This window comes from Crassostrea angulata, chromosome 6, assembly GCF_025612915.1.
Source record: "Crassostrea angulata isolate pt1a10 chromosome 6, ASM2561291v2, whole genome shotgun sequence".
In the NCBI taxonomy this organism is placed as follows: Eukaryota; Metazoa; Mollusca; class Bivalvia; order Ostreida; family Ostreidae; genus Magallana; species Magallana angulata.
The window spans coordinates 39,667,063-39,685,945 of NC_069116.1; the positions used below are offsets into that span (position 1 = coordinate 39,667,063).

Sequence of the window (18,883 nt, forward strand, 5' to 3'; positions counted from 1 at the left end):
TTGTGAACGGGAACAATTGTCAATCAATAAAATAGGAAATCTGAGTTTTTCTGCAATTCCTTTGAAAACTGAATCAATGTCGTAAAAGAAATGATCAATAGACTTTGATTTAAGGATGCATTAATGATTGTATTGAGTAATATTATAATGAATGAATAATTCAGCTTGAATGGATTGCAATACTATAGCACCACCATTCATTCATAAAAATACATCTACGCATTCAAAGGGAGGTAACTCCAACATTTTCCTCCAGTCTATCTTCTTCAACATAATCAGTCTATGCTCTTGTTGTAAAACGTTGAAGAAATCTAGGATTGAATAATATTTACAGATGATACAGAATCCAAACAATTTCTATGACTCAATAGGTTATATTCAAAATCTTTATCTTCTTTGGAATGGCATACAATGTTGACTACACTTTTAGTAGATAATGATATTAATTATTATATTTCTCGGGGGGGGGGGAACATACAAAGACCTAGCTTAATTCCCCCCTTTAAAAGTTGAGAGAGAGAGAGAGAGAGAGAGAGAGAGAGAGAGAGAGAGAGAGAGAGACTTTACTTTAAGTTTGATCGATAAAAACTGAAATAATGTTTACAGGGAATTTTCCATCGGATCATTTGGCTCAGTTTACTCTGATTATCATTGAGTAAATTTAATTCGGGTCCAATTCTATATTATCTCTCAAATTGAGGTCAAATTATTTTCTGCTATGAAATTTAAAAAAAATACCAACAACCCAATCCATTATAAATCCAGCATATCACTGGCTGTGAATGACTCTTCTAACGAAAGTAACTAAACCTGATTATTGAACACCCTCCGTAAATATCTAATTGTCCTTTACAAACATTTAGATGAATGAGAAACAATTTTTTATGCACAAGTTTTGATTCTCGATGATCTAATTTTTTGTAAAGGACAAATTGTAATACTGTAAAACCTATAACCGGTACTGTAAAACGCAACCTTTTATATTTCGCGATGATTTAATTTGGCGAACATCGCATAATTTGTTTGCGCACGATATAAGTTGGTTTATAGACTTAATTAAAAGAAACAATATTCATGATTTCATTAAAAAAAAAAAACTTTAAACAATTAATGAGTATTTATAGCAGACGGTGTTATTCAGATAAAGGTAAAGGTCACTGCAGTGTTTGGTTATTATACCTGGCGGCAATGTGTAACACACACTAAGTCTTATCACCATATGGTCAATGGAATTGCAACGTGGCGACCGTACAGAATTTTTTGTACTTATTTTTTTTAAAATACATATAATATTAATTATACAAATACGTTAAATATGTGCACATGAGATTTACATAATTTAATAGTATTTTAAACACAAAAGATTTTATTGGTGATATAAAGCTTATCACTGCTTTATAAGGATATTCTGTCGCTAAGGTTATCGACTGGGAGTTGTGGCGTGCTCCTGTAATCCAGCTACTTGGAGGTCAGGGTTGGTGGACGGTTTGAGGGCGGGGGTCCTGCTCTCCGGCGACCTATGTCGATCGGGCGTCCGCACTAAGCAGGGCATCAATATGGTCAGCTCGGGGGAGCCCAGGCTCACCAGGTTGTCTAAGGAGGGACGTACAGGCCCAGGGTGGTGACACAGCAGGCAGAAGTCCCCGTGTTCTGCAGTAGTGGGATCGCGCCCGTGAATAGGCACCGGTTGGCAGCCCGTCCAATACAATTGAACCCAATTCTTTTTTCTTTCACATTTTGTTTTGTAATTTAATTTATTTTTGGCGTGACCCCCCCCTCTTCTTTTTTAGAAAAAATAAGTTTAGCGTGGTATATTTTTCTCTTTTACACGTTAACAAAACTTTGATAAAATACAGTAACCTGCTGAATTAGAAAAATGAAATCAGCTGCGTTCGCGCATGTGTTTCAAAGCCTTTAAAAAGAGTTGTAGGGCGTAAAGTAAATGAAAATTGGATGTAAACCCGTAATTTATAAATGCATTTACCTTCCAGTGATTAAATATTGAATATTTATCGTAAAAATTATTGCATATTTACAGTAAACCTCGATGTGTCCTTCACAAACATTAAGCTTATTTAAAATAAAAAAAATGCCATGCACAAGTTTTGTCATGTAATAATTTTCTTGTAAAGGACTCAAGGATAAATACTTTTAAACTTGGCAGTGAAGTAAATAAGGTAAAACCAGTAAACTCTCTGTTCAGTTGGTTAAAAATCACTATTGCTTCTCTTCAAAACTAAAAAAACAAAAATTATCTTACCTTCTCAACATTGGGTTCCTGTATAAATACCAACATTTATATTTCGCGACGATTTAATTTGGCAACCATCGCTTTATTGTCTTGCACACTATAAAAGTTGGTTTGTGGACTTATTTAAAAGAAACAATATTTATGATTTCATGAAAAGAAAAGGAAAACTCAGCGTGTATGCTTTTTAAAACAAATTCGAGGGTCGTCCAATTTCAATGCACATATACATACATACATATATTGTACATATGTAAATATATTGTTTAAAAAAATGCATATAGATATATACAAGTTGTAAAATATCTATTTGCGAAACGAATTAAAAAAATGATATGCATAAATTTGATATACATTGTATTAGTAAAAGAATTTATCAAAATAGAAGTGAATAGGAACGTTCATGATCAGTATTTGTAACAGACGATGTTATCCAGATCCAGGTAAAGATCACTGCAGTGTTTGGTTATTATACCTAGCGGCAATATGTCTTACACACCATATGGAATTGCAACGTGGCGATCGTACAGAAAATATTTTTTTTAGATTTTATATAGCCTATATGCATACAAAAACGTTAAATATGTATGAACATGACATATTTACTAAACTTCATTTTATTTTTTAAAAGCAAGAAAATGAAGTATTGATATATATTTATGTATATTGTTTATCACTGCTTTATAAGGAGATTCTGTCGCTTTGGTTATCGACTGGGAGTTGTGGCGTGCTCCTGTAATCCAGCTACTTGGAGGTCAGGGTTGGTGGACGGTTTGAGGGCGGGGGTCCTGCTCTCCGGCGACCTATGTCGATCGGGCGTCCACACTAAGCAGGGCATCAATATGGTCAGCTCGGGGGAGCCCAGGCTCACCAGGTTGTCTAAGGAGGGACGTACAGGCCCAGGGCACAGGGGCATCGTATCCGCTCTACACTCTATGACATATATATAATAATACACTTATATATATGTCATAGAGTGTAGAGCGGATACGATGCCCCTGTGCCCAGGGTGGTGACACAGCAGGCAGAAGTCCCCGTGTTCTGCAGTAGTGGGATCGCGCCCGTGAATAGGCACCGGTTGGCAGCCCGTCCAATACAATTGAACCCAATTCTTTTTTCTTTGGTCATTCCTTTTTTTATTTATATACATTATTATTCATTTTTTTACAACAATTTGGTTTTTTTTTTAAAATGAAAATCCTTAAAAAAAAATTTTAACGTGTTTTTAGAAAATAAATTAAAGCAGTGATATATATTTTTCTCTATTAAATGCATTCGCGGATCTAGAGGCCGATCTGGTTAAAATTAACACAGATTAGATTTACATTGTAAAATTAAACTTCGGACCCCTTCCCCTCCTAAAACACAATCATCCCTCGGATACCCCTGGAAATTTTTCCAGATCCGCGCATGACATGCAAGAGGTTAAACTATATATTAAAATAAACTGCTCAATGAGAAAATTGTAACAAATGCCGCTCGTATATTTTAAAGCCTTTCAAACGAGTAGTGGGGCAAAATGTAAACGAAAATTGGATGTAAACCTTGGGAAAAAATTTGATGTATACCTTTACCTTTACCGTATTTAAATGCATTTACCTTCCAGGGATCGTTTCACTTTCAGCCAAATTGGTAATTATTGGGGATACACATTCCAAAGAATAAATACATGCAAAATGTAGCAAACAATTTTTTATTCATCTTTCTGTAAATTTACTGGGGTCGGTATTACATATCTTTCTGATGCGATTGGAAAAAAAAAGAGACGGGGGATTAAATTAAAAACTATATTTCTTCAACAAGAAAATATCTACTTAAGTTATCAAGAAAAGAGAACCCAAACATTTGCAAATTTATTTAATAATAATTTCAATTACAAAGCATTGATTGCATTCGTAATGAATACGTACAAATGCAATGTAAGTACCAAACATGCAGTAACATTATAATGATATACTGAGTATGTACGAGAATTTTTTCTCTCCAAAAAGTGATAATAGATTATGTAACAGAAAGAAAAATACGTAAATCGCACTCTAATAACACAACTCTATGTATATATATATTCAATATGCTAGTAATACTTAACTTCAGACATATCATAACAATTCCACACACTTTACAAAAAGGTAAGCATTCTGCCCTCACGGCTCACATATAAAATTGATGTCACATAAATCAAAACAAGTAACCTGAGGAATTAAGGCTTAAATCAGCTGATCAGAACAAAAAAATAGATTGGTATATGTATGCTTTGTACATTATAATTCTAATTTAAATTTGTGAACATTCAGTAATTATATCTCAATTTAATAAAGAAAAAAATAACACATTTTCTTTTAAATCCAATCTTGTGAGATTAACAAATCTTAATAATAAAAAAAAGCATTATGCGTAGAATGATATATCAAACTCCCCCAACCAATATATTGGTATACAGCAGGTGCGTGTGTACAAGCATAGCAAAATCACTGGTATAACTTTGCTGAAAAATAATAAAATTCAGATCTCAATGCATTACAAACTAAATGTCCAGCATTAAATCAAATGTCAAATATGGCAATTATCAGACTAGTATAGACCCCATTGCCCTTGTTGAAGGCTTTTAAAAAACAAAAAAACAAAAATGCCTGTAAAATTTGATATGATCATTACAGATTTTGGTATTTGTATACATGATTTCAAATGTATTTTGATTCAAATTTCTTTAGGCTGGTACATGTGCATCAACCACTGGTGCACTTATCTTCTACCTGAAAATAGAAGGTACATATGTTAATATTCCATGCAATTAAAAAATGATGGCTGTAAAATAACAGTAAACAATAAGAACTGTTACATGGATAAGTCCATGTTTATAATCTGACACAAATCCTTATCCTAACTTAGAACAGGATAAAACATAAGTTTGTTTGTAAAGATAAATTCTTACGCAAATCCAAGGTTATAGAATGAAAGTAAATAACATGTAGGTGATCTGACAATTATTTTTAAGCTTGATTGACTCTGAAGAAGATGGAGCATGACTTTGTATACACTGTGTGTCAACAAGTGAAGTGTGTACCTGGTTTTACTTCTCTGTCACTTCTCTGTTACTTCTCTGTCACAATGTCTGGCTGATAGTCTGGTTGTACAGCTTTGGCCAGAGATTCTGCATACATATCTAGTCTCTGAGTCATCTATAAAGAAGGAAAATTTATGATTTTAATTTACTTGATATTTTCCAATATCTTTCATGAATTAACTTGTTATTAGTTTGTCATGTTGACTTTCTCTAATATATCTCCTAAGATTTTGACATTAAAATGAACATTTTGAGATGTGTTGAGAATTACTGTCGGGACTTGACTCCAAAACTTTAAACATGTGGGTCTTGTTTCTGTGCACAACATCTTTCAAAGTTCAGTGTACAAGTATGATATTATATCATCGTAAAAAACATTACAAAATGTAAACAAAATGAAATGCATATCATATCAAATACTGTAAGAAATTTTTTCTCTGGAAAAAAAAAACACCTTGGAATCCGAACAACACCTTGTGCAGAGGTGATAGATATGCTGTACAAAATATTTCCTGCCCTTGACCCACTTACCCTGAATCCCCATCTGTCCTTGACCTGCCGACACAGATTTAGGTCCATCTCTGCCACCATCAGTCCATCTCTAGTCCTGGACAGCCCCTGTAGTACAAAGTTAAGCACTGCATGAAGATGAAAACTTTCTCTAGGATTTTTGACTCAACATCTTTAACCTGACTATCACTACCGTTAAGTCACAATTAAAGACTATATTAATTAAGTGCAACTCATTACATGTATATATTGGAATACATATACCCGGTACATGTACATGACTGCTTCAGAAATTGAATTTTGAACAGGCTCTTCATACATGCAGTGAAATTTATCAGTGTCTTTTTATTTCATTTCTGACAGAGTCAGTTCGATGATAATCCAAGACATATATCCAGGTTTATGTACCAAGGCACAACATCTCAGATTCCATATGCAAAATCATCATATCAAGGAATTCACAGATACCTTGCCTACAAGATATTCAAATAGAAGGTAAATGAATACATGTACCTTCCAACCAACCAACCACCCTGTAAACTCATACTTGTCTACTGTAGTGTCTAGTCACTAAATACTTACAGGAGTCCTGCTGCCATCAGGTGCTGCCACATAGCTCGACCCTACAACACAGGGCAAGGCTCGTATGAACACCAAAAAACATTCATAAGCATAGCATCTCGTACAATTTGACATCCCTAACATATGGTGCAAACAAGTGGAAATAGACAATAACTTTACATTAACTTTAATTTTAAAGTCAGATGTCTCATAAAGTTAAGATCTATTCTCTTATCCTAGCAAGTATGTCCGACGGCATATCATTACAAAAATATTTATCAAACAGTACCATATTACCCGTAAATGAATTATTCGCCATGGTTAGATTTGAAGAGGCAAGGAATCCTGGAATAGTAAACTTACCATAGAAATGACCAAAATCCTTGTGAGCTGAAATTACAGAAAGACAAGAATTATGCACTGTTCATATAGTGAAATGAAACTATAAGTTTGTTTTTCACAATTATCATGTACAATTTCTGTGAATTTCTTTAACCATTACACGTCATATAAGAACTTCTAATGCAATATGACATAAAGTGCAGATCTATAATTTTTTTTGCATCTGAATGTCTTGTGAATGCTTTTGAAGTTTAAAAGTTTAAATGGCAATAATTAACTGCAAATTAATTTGATTTACGGTGTATGAATGAAATTCAAAACACATAGGCACACACAAGTGGGCAAATAATGAATGGCAAATAAATAATACAGAAAATAAAGATCTTCTTTGTCATAGGTTTTGAATGGTGTTTAATTTTGTTATTAATGTTAAAATATGTACATCTATATCAGTAACTGTGTGATAATTAAACAGTTATTCAGTGTAACATACTGACCTGGTTTACCATCAGCAGATGTGAACTCGTTGGGAAAAATCTCCTACAATGTATTGTGAATGTTTAAAAAAGATATTGTATTTAAACTGTAGCATCAAAATTCTATTCAAGCTTGGAGATAGCAGTGATAGAGCATGTTAATGATATCATATCTGAACCACCAATTTTTGTAGCTTAATCAAACAAGATTTAGACAATACAATTTTCTGCCTATTAAAATGATAATATGAAGGGCAATGTTTTGTTGACATCAAAGTAATAAAATTACAATTACTGTATACAGCTCAGGGTAATTTTTAATTTTAATTTGCCACTGAAAATGAGGACGAAAGGGGCGAAAATAAAACAGGGGTGAATGTATTCCCTGTATACAGTAACTATAAAACAACTCAGCATCACACAAATAATGCTGGTTCTCATTTACAGTAGCAATCTACCATCTTACCGTTCCAACTCTGTTGATAGCACAAGTGAAGTAGCTGTTTGCAATGGCTGCATTTCGGGCTTCAATAGGCCACATCGGTTCACTAAAAGAAGAGGAGAGAAGGAAGAAAACATAAATAAATTATCAAAATGGGTGAAAATTTGCTATGATTGCAGGAACCCCATTCCTTAATTTTGTTATTTCTTCTTTCTATGCAGTCTTTCCATAATTTTCTCACTTTTTAAAAAATGGAAAATGCTCTTTTGCAGAAATCAGTCAATCTGCCATGTACCAGATTGTTAATTGTGAATAGGCAAAAAAAAAAGAAAAGAAAAATTAAGTGCAAATGAAACTTATTTGATTCCATATACATATGCCTCTTTTTTGTTCTTTAAATGATATTAAACATTAGAGAGAAAAACCAGGTGAGAGTATGTATGATCACCTGAGGGCCCCAACTGTTGCTGAGGGGTTAAAGACGATCTCTGCCCCATTGACTCCATACATCATCCAGTTCTGAGGGTGATGGCGTCCATAGCAGATGTTAATGCCAATTTTTCCTACAATGAATTATTAATAAAAGATTAAATGCCAAATGTATTTGCTAGTCATCAAGCCTATGAACATTGCAACAATTAATACAGTAACCAATCTAACTTGGCTTGATGAAGAAGATTTCAATACTCACCAAACTGAGTCTGAAAGACTTTGTGGCCAGTATTTCCCTCCATGTAATAAGTAGACTAAAAAATATTGTCAAAAAATTTAAAGACAATGCAAGTCATATTTAATAAACTTATAGAAATAAATTCTGAAAAATTTTCTTTTTTAAAATTTGGAGGTACAAAATAAACACACCTCTTGCACAAAAATCCCAAATACCAACTCACCTCATTGAAGTCCCCTACACGAGGAATGTGATTCTTCCTGGATTTGCCCAGGTACTTCCCAGTGTTAGAGATCACAACTACAAGTACAGGTAAGTAGAGTTAATTACATGTACCATATTCTATTTGGCAACACACATCTTAAACATTTAATTCTACACGTTTGTAAAATCAAGTGCAATTTAAGTAAGAAATTAAGTGCAATTCCATGAAGAACATCTATTTTTCCTATTCTTTATCAGGAGTAATTATAAATTAAGTGAAAATTTCCATAAGTTAAAATTTTTATTTGTAACCATGGTCTACTTCTTTTCTGAACATGTACAGTGGTGTTAAAGAGATTAAACTTGTGTAGACTATATGCCATTGAGAAGTATTATTTGGTTTTAAGTGTATAGTACAGGTACTTGATTTAACTCACTTTCCAAGATTACTGTTGTACTAATGAACTTTTCACACAATTCATCGATCTTGAAGTTAGAGTGAATTTAAAGAAGGATTACCGGTATAAGTGACTTTTGATCAAAATGTGATGGAATTTTAATCTCTGTGACAAGGGAAAAATCATCACTAAGAATGAATTGAGATACCTGTTGTGTTTGCTAGGATTTCTCCATGCTCATCATCGCGCTCCAGAATAGAGGAAACAATCACCATATTGTGTTTTTTGGCCAACTGGAAATGTACAATGTAAAACAAAGCATATATTATAGAGCAAAATTAAAATGATTGTAACTCCAAGCAGTAAACACCTGAGACAGCACTGAAACCTCCTTAAGGCAGTTAAAGCTGCTTGTTCCGAATTTGTTGTTATCAAAATATCAATTTTTTTTCCATACAAACCATTTATCTTAGAAAGTTATGAACTTTCTCCTAATTACACCAGCAGAATCAGTCTCCTTTCAAAGTAAGAAATATTCAAAGTAAATAAAAATAATTTCTTTTTGAGCAAACGAAAAAACAAACCAAAATGCATCACGGGAATGTTTGGAAAAAGAAACCGTTTGGTTTCGTCCCCCGAATGATTGGGGTTATTCCACTCGCATGCTATGCATCCATTGTAAAGAAAGCAAACTTCAGAAATATTAGCAATCAAAACGTACACGTTTATTTGTAATTTGTCTGATCATTTCAACCTTTATTCAAAGCGATGACAAAGTCGTAATACCACCATACCTGTCTCGTCGTCAGGGGTGAAATTTAACATGAGGTGAAATAACGCAGTACCCTTTTATGTCGTTTGTTTTGTTAGCAAATTTTGTACGTATTTTTCTTAATTGAAATTTGGCTTAATTGACTGGGAAAACTACTGCAATGTGTATTATTATACATATACTTAGCAAAACCGTCGTTTAAAAGCGTGCATAAAATCTGATATAAAATAGGACCAAGCAGCTTTAAAGGTGGGCATAGGTGGGGGTAGCGTACCTCCTGCATCAGCTTTGTTGTGGCCCCTGTCTCTGCCGGCTCAGCAAACTCACACCACGGGTGTTTCTCTCTCGTGCAGAATGCAAATGGCATGGCTGTAATGAAACATGAAAAGTTTCATTTTGGATTCCAAATGGTCTTGACTTCATAAACTGTAAAATTTTGTCCATGGGAAATTGTGACATGTTCATATTATTTACTGGTAATACATATAGTAGTTCATACCACAAGTCATTAATGTGTCAAAGTCAATCTTTAGGATTTTGATTCAAAGAAACTTTGCTTTATTACCGATATACAACAGAACACTATAATATTATTCCCAGACCATCACAAAGAGTATTAAAAGAACACTGTAGTGCTCTCAAAATGTCTGTGACTAAATTCTCCTTACTCCAGGCTTCCTGAGTACAAAGTACATTGACACCACACTGTGCTGCTACTTCAATGATCTCACTGATTCTTTGATGGAGGGACTCAATCTAAAATGAAAAAAAATAAATAAAAAACACAAATATCAATGAACCAATGTCTCAAAAAAATATTAGCTAGGTCTAGAATTCTCATTCAAAACTGTCTTTCATAAAAAAAAAATTGGAATACTGAAATGTATAATATTGCAACAAATACTTCACCTTTTCAAACTCTAGTCAAATTATCAAATCTTTTCCTCTTTCTTAAAGAGGCATGGTCACAATTTTGGTCAAATTCAATTTTCTGTGTTTGATATTTACAATGCTTATGGAATGCATTTCTAATGATTAAACGAAATTTGAGAGTCAGTCGTAGAGTTATAAGCAAGATACAGGACTCATAATTCTGTGTCATGTATACAAGGCTCATGTCCTGTTTTTGTTTACATTGGTTCAATATAACAGAAAAAATCTTTTTCCAGCTGATTTGTCTTTCTTCTTATTCATTTTAAGCATAAATAAACAACTTGCTTATAACTCAATGAATGACACTCAAAGTTTTGTTACCTATTAAAATTGCCTTATCAAAGCATTGTAAACATTAAAATCGGAAAAATAATTTTTGACCAAAATCTTGACCATGCCGCTTTAAGTATTGCATTACTTAACATGTGCTAATTACTGTACACAGAGAAATATCCTTTTATTTTCACCCCTTTCATCCTCGTTGTCAGAGGGCAAATTTAAGACTGAACAAATTCAAATATCTCAAATTATAATTCAAAACAAAACTGTGTCTGAGCAATTACAAGATGGGGCTAAACAGTTAGCAAGTGTATACTTTAGAACGGTGAAAATTACATGTGGCAAAAAATAACCCTATATACAGCGCAATAATTCTTATTCTTGATATAAAGTGTTATAACTATATGTACTTGTTGTGGGACGGGAGCTGTGGTTGGCAGAATGATCTGGTTCTGAATCAGCCCGACTCGTACGACGCGGGCAGGACGCAGACTCTCCTTCTCAGCTGTGAATGCATATCCCTTCAGCTCAAAGTTTTTCTTGTCAGCTAGATTTTTTACTTCTGAGGAAAAGTCTAATGCCCTGAAAAAGTAACACCCCCAGTGGTTGATTTAAAATGTCAACACGAGGAATAAAATGAATTTTAAAATATACAAGTCACTTGCAATATCTTAACAGATTTTTAAATTGTTCAAAGTGTAAAAGTTAGTGAATAAATTATTTCACTGACAAAAGAGCGCATGCTATGAGAATGCTATTAAGAAACGCCCACTCTAGAGCGTGTTATTGTTTATCAACATTTTGACGCCATCTTTGTCACGTGATTTAAAAGCCGCATGTTGACGTTCAAATACTGTGTTACATGTATGATAAGAAATCATTTATTTTGGTTCAACACTAAGAGATATCGAGTGAGGTTAAATGATAAGTAGGCTTTTCAATGCAAGTTTTCATTACATGCATTTTTTTTATCGACTTTCATGCATGAGATTGAAAATATTGTTTAGAATGTCTTACTTTAACTCTTTTCCATAAAGAATTCTTCTCACTTCAGCAAGTTCCTTTGGAGGAAGATGCTTTTCTAATGACTTCTCAACGCTTTCAAACTCCCCAGCCATTTTACCTCCGTAGATTGCAGTTGCAGATTGACCTTGCCCTTGTAGACAATATCAAGAGAAGGTAACTCTAAATCTTGACACAGAAAGTGGACAGTCCAGTCAGTCAACATGCAATGACACAAAATCATTTTATTTGCATGATCGCTTGCCTTGTGGTAGGAGGCTGTCATATGTTATTAAGAATGTTTTTTATTACTCATATTTACTACCTATATTCAAGTACATTTGAATTTTCATAATATCCTTTGACAGGTGTTGTATGTAAATCAATGAATCCAGCAGGTAGAAAGGTGTCTGAAGTTGCTGAGCAGCTCCTAACAGAAGTCAATTCAGTCTACAGCAAAACAGGAAAGTGTACGTTGAGTCTAGATTAACATGGAGCCGTAATTTAAATATACAGCAAAACTCGGTTATAACGAAGTCACTGGGACCTAAGAAATTACTTCGTTATATCCGTAATTCGTTATAACCGTATGAGAAATTCATTAAATTTACATAGTTGGGGATCCAAGATGACTTCGCTATATCCGTGAATTCGCAATATCCGTGTTCGTACTAAATGAGTTTTACTGTATATATACTACCCCATACTTTATTTTACACAATTATAGAGTCTTATATAAGATATGGAATGAAAAGCAAAACGTTAAATTAGATATCATGGTAACTGTTGGTGAACATAAAGTTAGAGACATATAACAAAAGTATAAACTCTCTTTAAGGTTGTATTGGACACTTCCATGCATGTTGTGACATTTTGTTTATCAAAATAAACATTAAAATGAAGAGTAATTATATAAGTAGTTTCTTTTCCGATATTGTCACCTAACAGCTTAGCGCAGTGGATTAGAGGGTTGACTACGAATCTGCAAGTCATGAGTTCAAATCCTGCGGGGGGGTTTACAATTTTTATACCTCTCCAAATGTTTTTAAAAGCTATTTTTTGGTTGATTCTAAACTGGTGAAAGTATTTCAATTATAATGTACCCGGTACTTTAATCCACATTAATATCAACAGATGTCCCATACCACCATAACCCAATTTTTTATATTACACAATAAATTTATATTGTTTTAAAATTGTATTTTTATAATTATTAAATTCTAAAATTTGATTTTTTTTTCCTGCAGTGAGTGATGAACTGTTGTCTGTGTGAGTATTTTAAGATAAAACCGTTTTAACAAGAGCTTGGACTTTGGACAGTTGGTGACAAACTCAGATTTAATGAAGGTGGTGTCTACTCCTGGTTAACTGTTCCGTCATTAGCTAATATATATCAATACATTGAATGCAATGACACTTGTCTGACTTTGTCAAGGGATGTATATTTCATTGAAACACCTTCAGTTTCACACAACAGAGTAAATTTTGGCAATTAACTTTCCGGTTTTGATAGTCTATGAATAATTATTAGCTTCTCATAGAGGATTAGAAGAAAGGAGGTCAATTTTTTGGCAGCTTGTTTTGATGAGCAAACTAATTAGTAACATCCCATCGAAAGTCCAAGCTATTGTGAAAACAGTTCTACGATGATTTCAAAGTTCATTGTATATGATTCAAAATCACATGATAAAAAAAGTATTTCTCAATCAGAAAAGAAGAAGCTCTGAGTTTCCTCTTTATGCATGCTTTTATTCTGTCGACAGGTTGAATTTTGTTTTCCAAGCACCTTTACTTCCAGCCCTAGATATTATAGACAACAGAAATGTGACAACCATCTCTTGTCCAAGTGGACGGAAAGTTTATCAGGTACCAGATACATGTACAAAACTATTAATGGACCAATACAACCTCATTGAATTTATTTAGCATGGTAGCATTCTGTCATTCTAATTTATGAATCAGATTTCATGCATAGTATAAGAATTACCTAGTACGTTTTCTGCCATTCATTTTGTGTAGCATTGACAATAATGATGAGACTTTCTTACTTTCTTTTTAATTCATACAAGTACCTATAAAATGTGTTATTTCCTACCTATATGATACTGTAAACCAACATTATTTGTGCGCGAGAAATACGTGCGCGAGGACCACGAGAGCCTCATTGTTGCGAATATTTCCCGCTGCTGACCAGTATTTGCCATATAGTTGTAATAAAGAAATGGATGTGGATAAGGCTTGGTCGCAAAAATTTGTCGCTGCAAATCAGTTCATATTAGTTAAATTGCTAAATATAGTCGTCACGAATAATAGTTTGTTAACAGTATGTGTTATATTTGCAGGTGATCGGGACATCGGGGACCCCATACATATGTCTACCATCAGGCTCCTACTGCTCCTGTCCAGCTTACAGATACTCAGGTGACTGTAAAAGATTTATACCCTATAGCTTCTCTCTTTATAATAGTTCATCTCTACAAAAAAAAAACCTTACAAAATCATTGCCCAAAATACATGTACTTGTGTGTTGCTTACTAAAAGATGCATTGCTTATTGAATAAATCAGGCCGGACAAATGTAATGATGTATTTCTTCATCCTTTACTCTGATTTGGGGCCCTCACAGAGTTCTTAAATGGTTACTAGTATACGTGTATGTGTGATACAAAGAGAATTTACTCCTAGCATTTCGACTGCATTTGACAAAGCTGTACATAATCTTCAGCTAGGGCCAATAAATTTTACTTTTAACGTGTAACAGGAAGCCCCAACAAGCTCCCTCTACCATCTTAATTACTCTAGCAGTTCTCTGCCATTTGGCAAGTACCAAAGTACAAGTAACCTCTCCAAATTCAGAGCTACATTGCAGGTGGTTTCTTTTGTCTGGGCTCTCTTAAAGCAATATGAGCTTTATTTTTTAAAATTTTATTTTGCTGTAAAAACCTGCTAGTATGCTAAGTCGGCATGTAACTTTAACTTTTATGGTAAATAAGGTTGGAAAAAATCATCAATTTTTGTCAGAGGAAAAATATCTCTTCTAAGGAACATATAGCAAATTAATTTTTGTACAGGACGACAATTATCCAATTTCGCTCCAATTAATGCTCCTTTATGGCCCTTTTCCCAAAAATTATGTGAAAAGAAATTTGAAAACCATGATATTTTTGTCATTTCAGTAGAAAAAAACATTCTTGTTGAAAAAAAATTCATCATGAAAATTGCAGCTCAAATTGCTTCAAGTTTCTTAGTCCTTGTTGGGTCCATTTACTTCAGCAGACACCAGCCTGAAATGTTTGGCATAATCTTAACAGATGGCATGGTGTAAATTACCAGTATCAAGATATGCTCAAAATTGATATCATGTATTTGTCTGCAAAATAAATCATTCTTGAGTATCGATCTGATTCATAAAAATATTCTGTCAGTTATTGAAAAGTGACACATGTACTCTTATTTCTATTTTAGTTTTGTTGAAAGACGACCACTTGATGGTGAGTACCAGAGGTCAGCCTGAGATTCTGTATATTTATTGTCAAGCCATAAAACTGAATTGCAATGCAAGCAGTTAAATTACTCTACTTTCATTATTTTTTTCTTTCCACAGTGTAAACATGTGCTTGCCATAAAACTCGCAGAAGCCATGGATTTGTCCAAGTCTCAACAAGTGACAGATCTCGAGATGACCAATCTCATTAAGAACCTGGAATAACCTGATTATTACCAGCTGTCATTAATACGTCAAATTGGTTTCACTTGTTATAAAACTGTTCAATTTTTTTTTACTTTCAAGTATCTATTTGCCACTAAAAAATTAGATCATTGTTGAATCACGTGTTGTTTCATCCCTTAAAGAAGGCATTACTCAGGATATGACGGCAGTCTAGTATGTTTCATGTACCTGGTAGTCGTTTTGTCATCGAATCTTTTTACTGATAAACTACCGGTATCCATAAAAAAAAAAAACACTTGAGTCATCTTTCAAATAAAGTAACCCAAGGAAAGGATAAATTTCCTTTTTAGAACAATTTTGTCATTGAATGAAACAATGAAGTAGTATATTTATATGATTGTATATATAAGATTAGGTGTGTTGTAATGAAAGAGGAAGGGGAATCCAATGAATCAACAATTAAGTTCTGATACATCTAAGAATCCATGCACGTATGAACTCAAATTTGCCAGTGACTTTTCTATTCTTTTTATGCAGATCAGACATTAATAAGCAAGAACATTATTTTAAAAACAAGTTTATTTATTAGCAAATTATGCAAAAACAAATTACATCATGTTCCACTGACTAGACTCCATATAAACATAAGTTGCTTCATCAACACCTTAACAAATGTGTCTCTCTCTCTCTCTTTCTCACTCAATCTTTACAATGAAGCTTGCGCAACACAAGTACAACAGGCTTCTTAAAACCCCACATTGTATTATCCATTATAATCGTGAATTATAACAAATACATGTATTTCACTGCATAACAGTCTAAAATGAAGACAATCATTTTGGAAAATCTACTTTTTCTTCTTCTTTTTTTATCATTATAATTTTCCTCTTTAATAACCCCCTTCCCCTAATAATAAGCCCCGAAAGATGAAGTTCTTATAAACACTTTAAATTGTCAGAAGTTGCATAAATTATTGTTAACCAATGATTTTGTAATATCTATGAATACATCCCTCCTAAAATTCTTATATATCCTTTATAAAACAGTTAACAAGTATAATAATGCATGAATAACAAATTGCTGTGACATTTTGTGTAAAACCTTGGGAGATCAAGAGATTTGCGTAAGAATGAATGCACATGTATATATATATATAATAACTATACAAAATTTGTGTACACATTTTTTTTGCCTTCACAAAATGCTGGTTACAATAGCAAAACAACCAAAAGTGTTTGGCCATTTCAATTATATTTTTCACTCTACGTACATTGTCTACTGTGGAATCATCATTGTTCGTGGGGGACAAATGTTTGTGGCTTTTGTGGGTAACCATTGCCCATGAACTGACATCCCCACGAACCTATACACAATCATTTACTTAATATTTATTAAAATTATCCCAATGGTACACTACCAACGAAATTACATCTCTACAAACTAGGAAAATTTTTGGCTACATTGGCCCCCAGGAATTAAAATGATTCCACAGTATTAGTGAAATAAAATGTCACTATAAATTTGAGAGAAAGAGTATAAATATTTTGTTAGTTTTCAAAAAAAAAGTGAGCAACACAAAATAGATATACCATTAATCAAAAGGAAATTTAAAAAAAACTTATACCCGAACCGCAGAAAATCAAGAAGCATGAAATTAACATGGGAGAAGTTATTATGAGTGGTCTTGGAGCAAACTAATACATGTGTTATACTACATGTACAGGCAGTTGTAGACACAATGTATTCATATAGGATACTGAAAACACAAATCATGTGTTCATCTACACTGTCTGTGTGTGTGTGTGTGTGGGGGGGGGGGGGGGGGGGGGAATACTGATTATCCTGGAATATTAAATAGAAAAACAAATGGATAAATGGATTAGGACCTATCTTGGGTGGTTTCAGATTTTTCCCTTAACATATCAATAGATTTCAAGTAATTTAAAGGACATCATACTATAGAAATGAGCTTAAAATTGATCTGGATTTCAATGCTGTGAATTTTTTTTTTTTTTTGTGTTTTAAATACTCAACATACATTACAAGTACTGTACCGGTGAACAAAGTCCTCATTTATTCAAAAATTAACATGAGGTGAACGGCATTCCCCTTTTAGTGTCTAGATTAGTGTTGGCATATGGCCTAATACTCATAAATAGGAAGAAAAAATAATACTGAATACATATGTACATTTTGTCGTAGACATTGTTAAACCTCTCTATATATACATGTATATACTGGGACTAAAAGATACATAACACTAAGTAATTGATTGCCACCTGAAACCATCAATCCAAAACTATTATTTACAATATGAAAACAACACACTTAATAACAGCCAACCTTAAATAGTTGTACACAGTATACAAAGAAATGAGCAAACTTCATAAAAATCCAGAGCTATTCACCATATGTGAATTAAAAAAATAAAAAGACAACTTGCAAGCCTTTCTCACCATTTTTAAATGGATAATATTAAATAGATGAATACATAAGCATTTAATATGAAGTTGCAATTTAAGAGATTTTAATTTCAAGAGATACAAACAGCCCTTTTCTGGCTTGTATACCTCTGCAAATTCAGACTTGCATATGATGACAAAAAGAATACCCTTTCTGCAACAAAATTTTCCAAGTACTTTATGAAATGTTTATTTTCTGACATTTGTAGTTTTGAATTTCCAAGTTATATTCATTGATTTTCCATTTCATTAAAGTATCATGTACAGGTACAACCTCTCTTTTAAAATGTAAAATCCATACAATCCATTTACAGATTACTTTCCCACTCTTATTTTGGACTATCAAGAATATAAATCCTTCACGCACCACATTGCATTTGCTTATACACATGTACAACACAAGGACTAACACCAAGAAAAACCATGTCAGTTCATAACCTCATGAAAACATTCACATTGGTAAGATTCTCCATAACATTACATTTTCTTGTACATGGCAAGGATATGCGATTTTCATCTCTTTGGAGTAATAATTTGATTGACATTACAAGAGACAATTTTTTTTCCTTTAAGCTTTTAAACATCAAGTCTTTGGGGGAACTACAGAGAGTAGCTGTAAGATGACATAGCATGACTTTCATAGGCTTCATTATTCCAATATTTTCCTTCCTATTAACATAAATATTGCAGATATGCACGATAACACTACAAAGAAGCTTTTTTTTTCAAATAAAATAAAATAAACCCTCTTGCACAAGCACACTTTTAACATAAAGGCTCTGCAATAGACGTATTCTTCACAAATTCAAGTACAAAATGTAGCACACATTGTAACTGTGGCACATGATTAA

At 33.2% G+C, this 18,883-nt stretch overlaps 2 protein-coding genes across 3 annotated transcripts; one reads left to right on the top strand and one right to left on the bottom strand.

The window, feature by feature from the left end:
* Positions 1 to 4,293: 4,293 nt before the first annotated feature.
* On the bottom strand, positions 4,294 to 12,050 carry LOC128186789 (beta-ureidopropionase-like). Its single transcript, XM_052856683.1, has 15 exons — positions 11,917 to 12,050; positions 11,310 to 11,481; positions 10,356 to 10,443; positions 9,962 to 10,056; positions 9,124 to 9,208; positions 8,537 to 8,613; positions 8,335 to 8,389; positions 8,092 to 8,206; positions 7,668 to 7,749; positions 7,223 to 7,265; positions 6,747 to 6,773; positions 6,405 to 6,445; positions 5,844 to 5,930; positions 5,313 to 5,427; positions 4,294 to 5,001 (listed from the first exon to the last, which is right to left on the bottom strand). Exons 1-14 carry the CDS (start codon positions 12,015 to 12,017, stop codon positions 5,341 to 5,343), a joined length of 1,155 nt encoding a protein of 384 aa, XP_052712643.1. The 5' UTR covers positions 12,018 to 12,050; the 3' UTR covers positions 4,294 to 5,001; positions 5,313 to 5,340.
* On the top strand, positions 11,954 to 18,756 carry LOC128186788 (zinc finger SWIM domain-containing protein 7-like). Of its 2 annotated transcripts, none has more exons than XM_052856681.1 (7): positions 11,954 to 12,078; positions 12,270 to 12,371; positions 13,149 to 13,170; positions 13,665 to 13,767; positions 14,244 to 14,322; positions 15,366 to 15,391; positions 15,505 to 18,756. In XM_052856681.1, exons 2-7 carry the CDS (start codon positions 12,287 to 12,289, stop codon positions 15,607 to 15,609), a joined length of 420 nt encoding a protein of 139 aa, XP_052712641.1. In that variant the 5' UTR covers positions 11,954 to 12,078; positions 12,270 to 12,286; the 3' UTR covers positions 15,610 to 18,756. The 2 variants fall into 2 exon arrangements, with proteins under 2 accessions (XP_052712641.1, XP_052712642.1); XM_052856682.1 differs by lacking the exon at positions 11,954 to 12,078 and adding an exon at positions 12,084 to 12,172.
* The last annotated feature ends 127 nt before the right edge of the window (positions 18,757 to 18,883 follow it).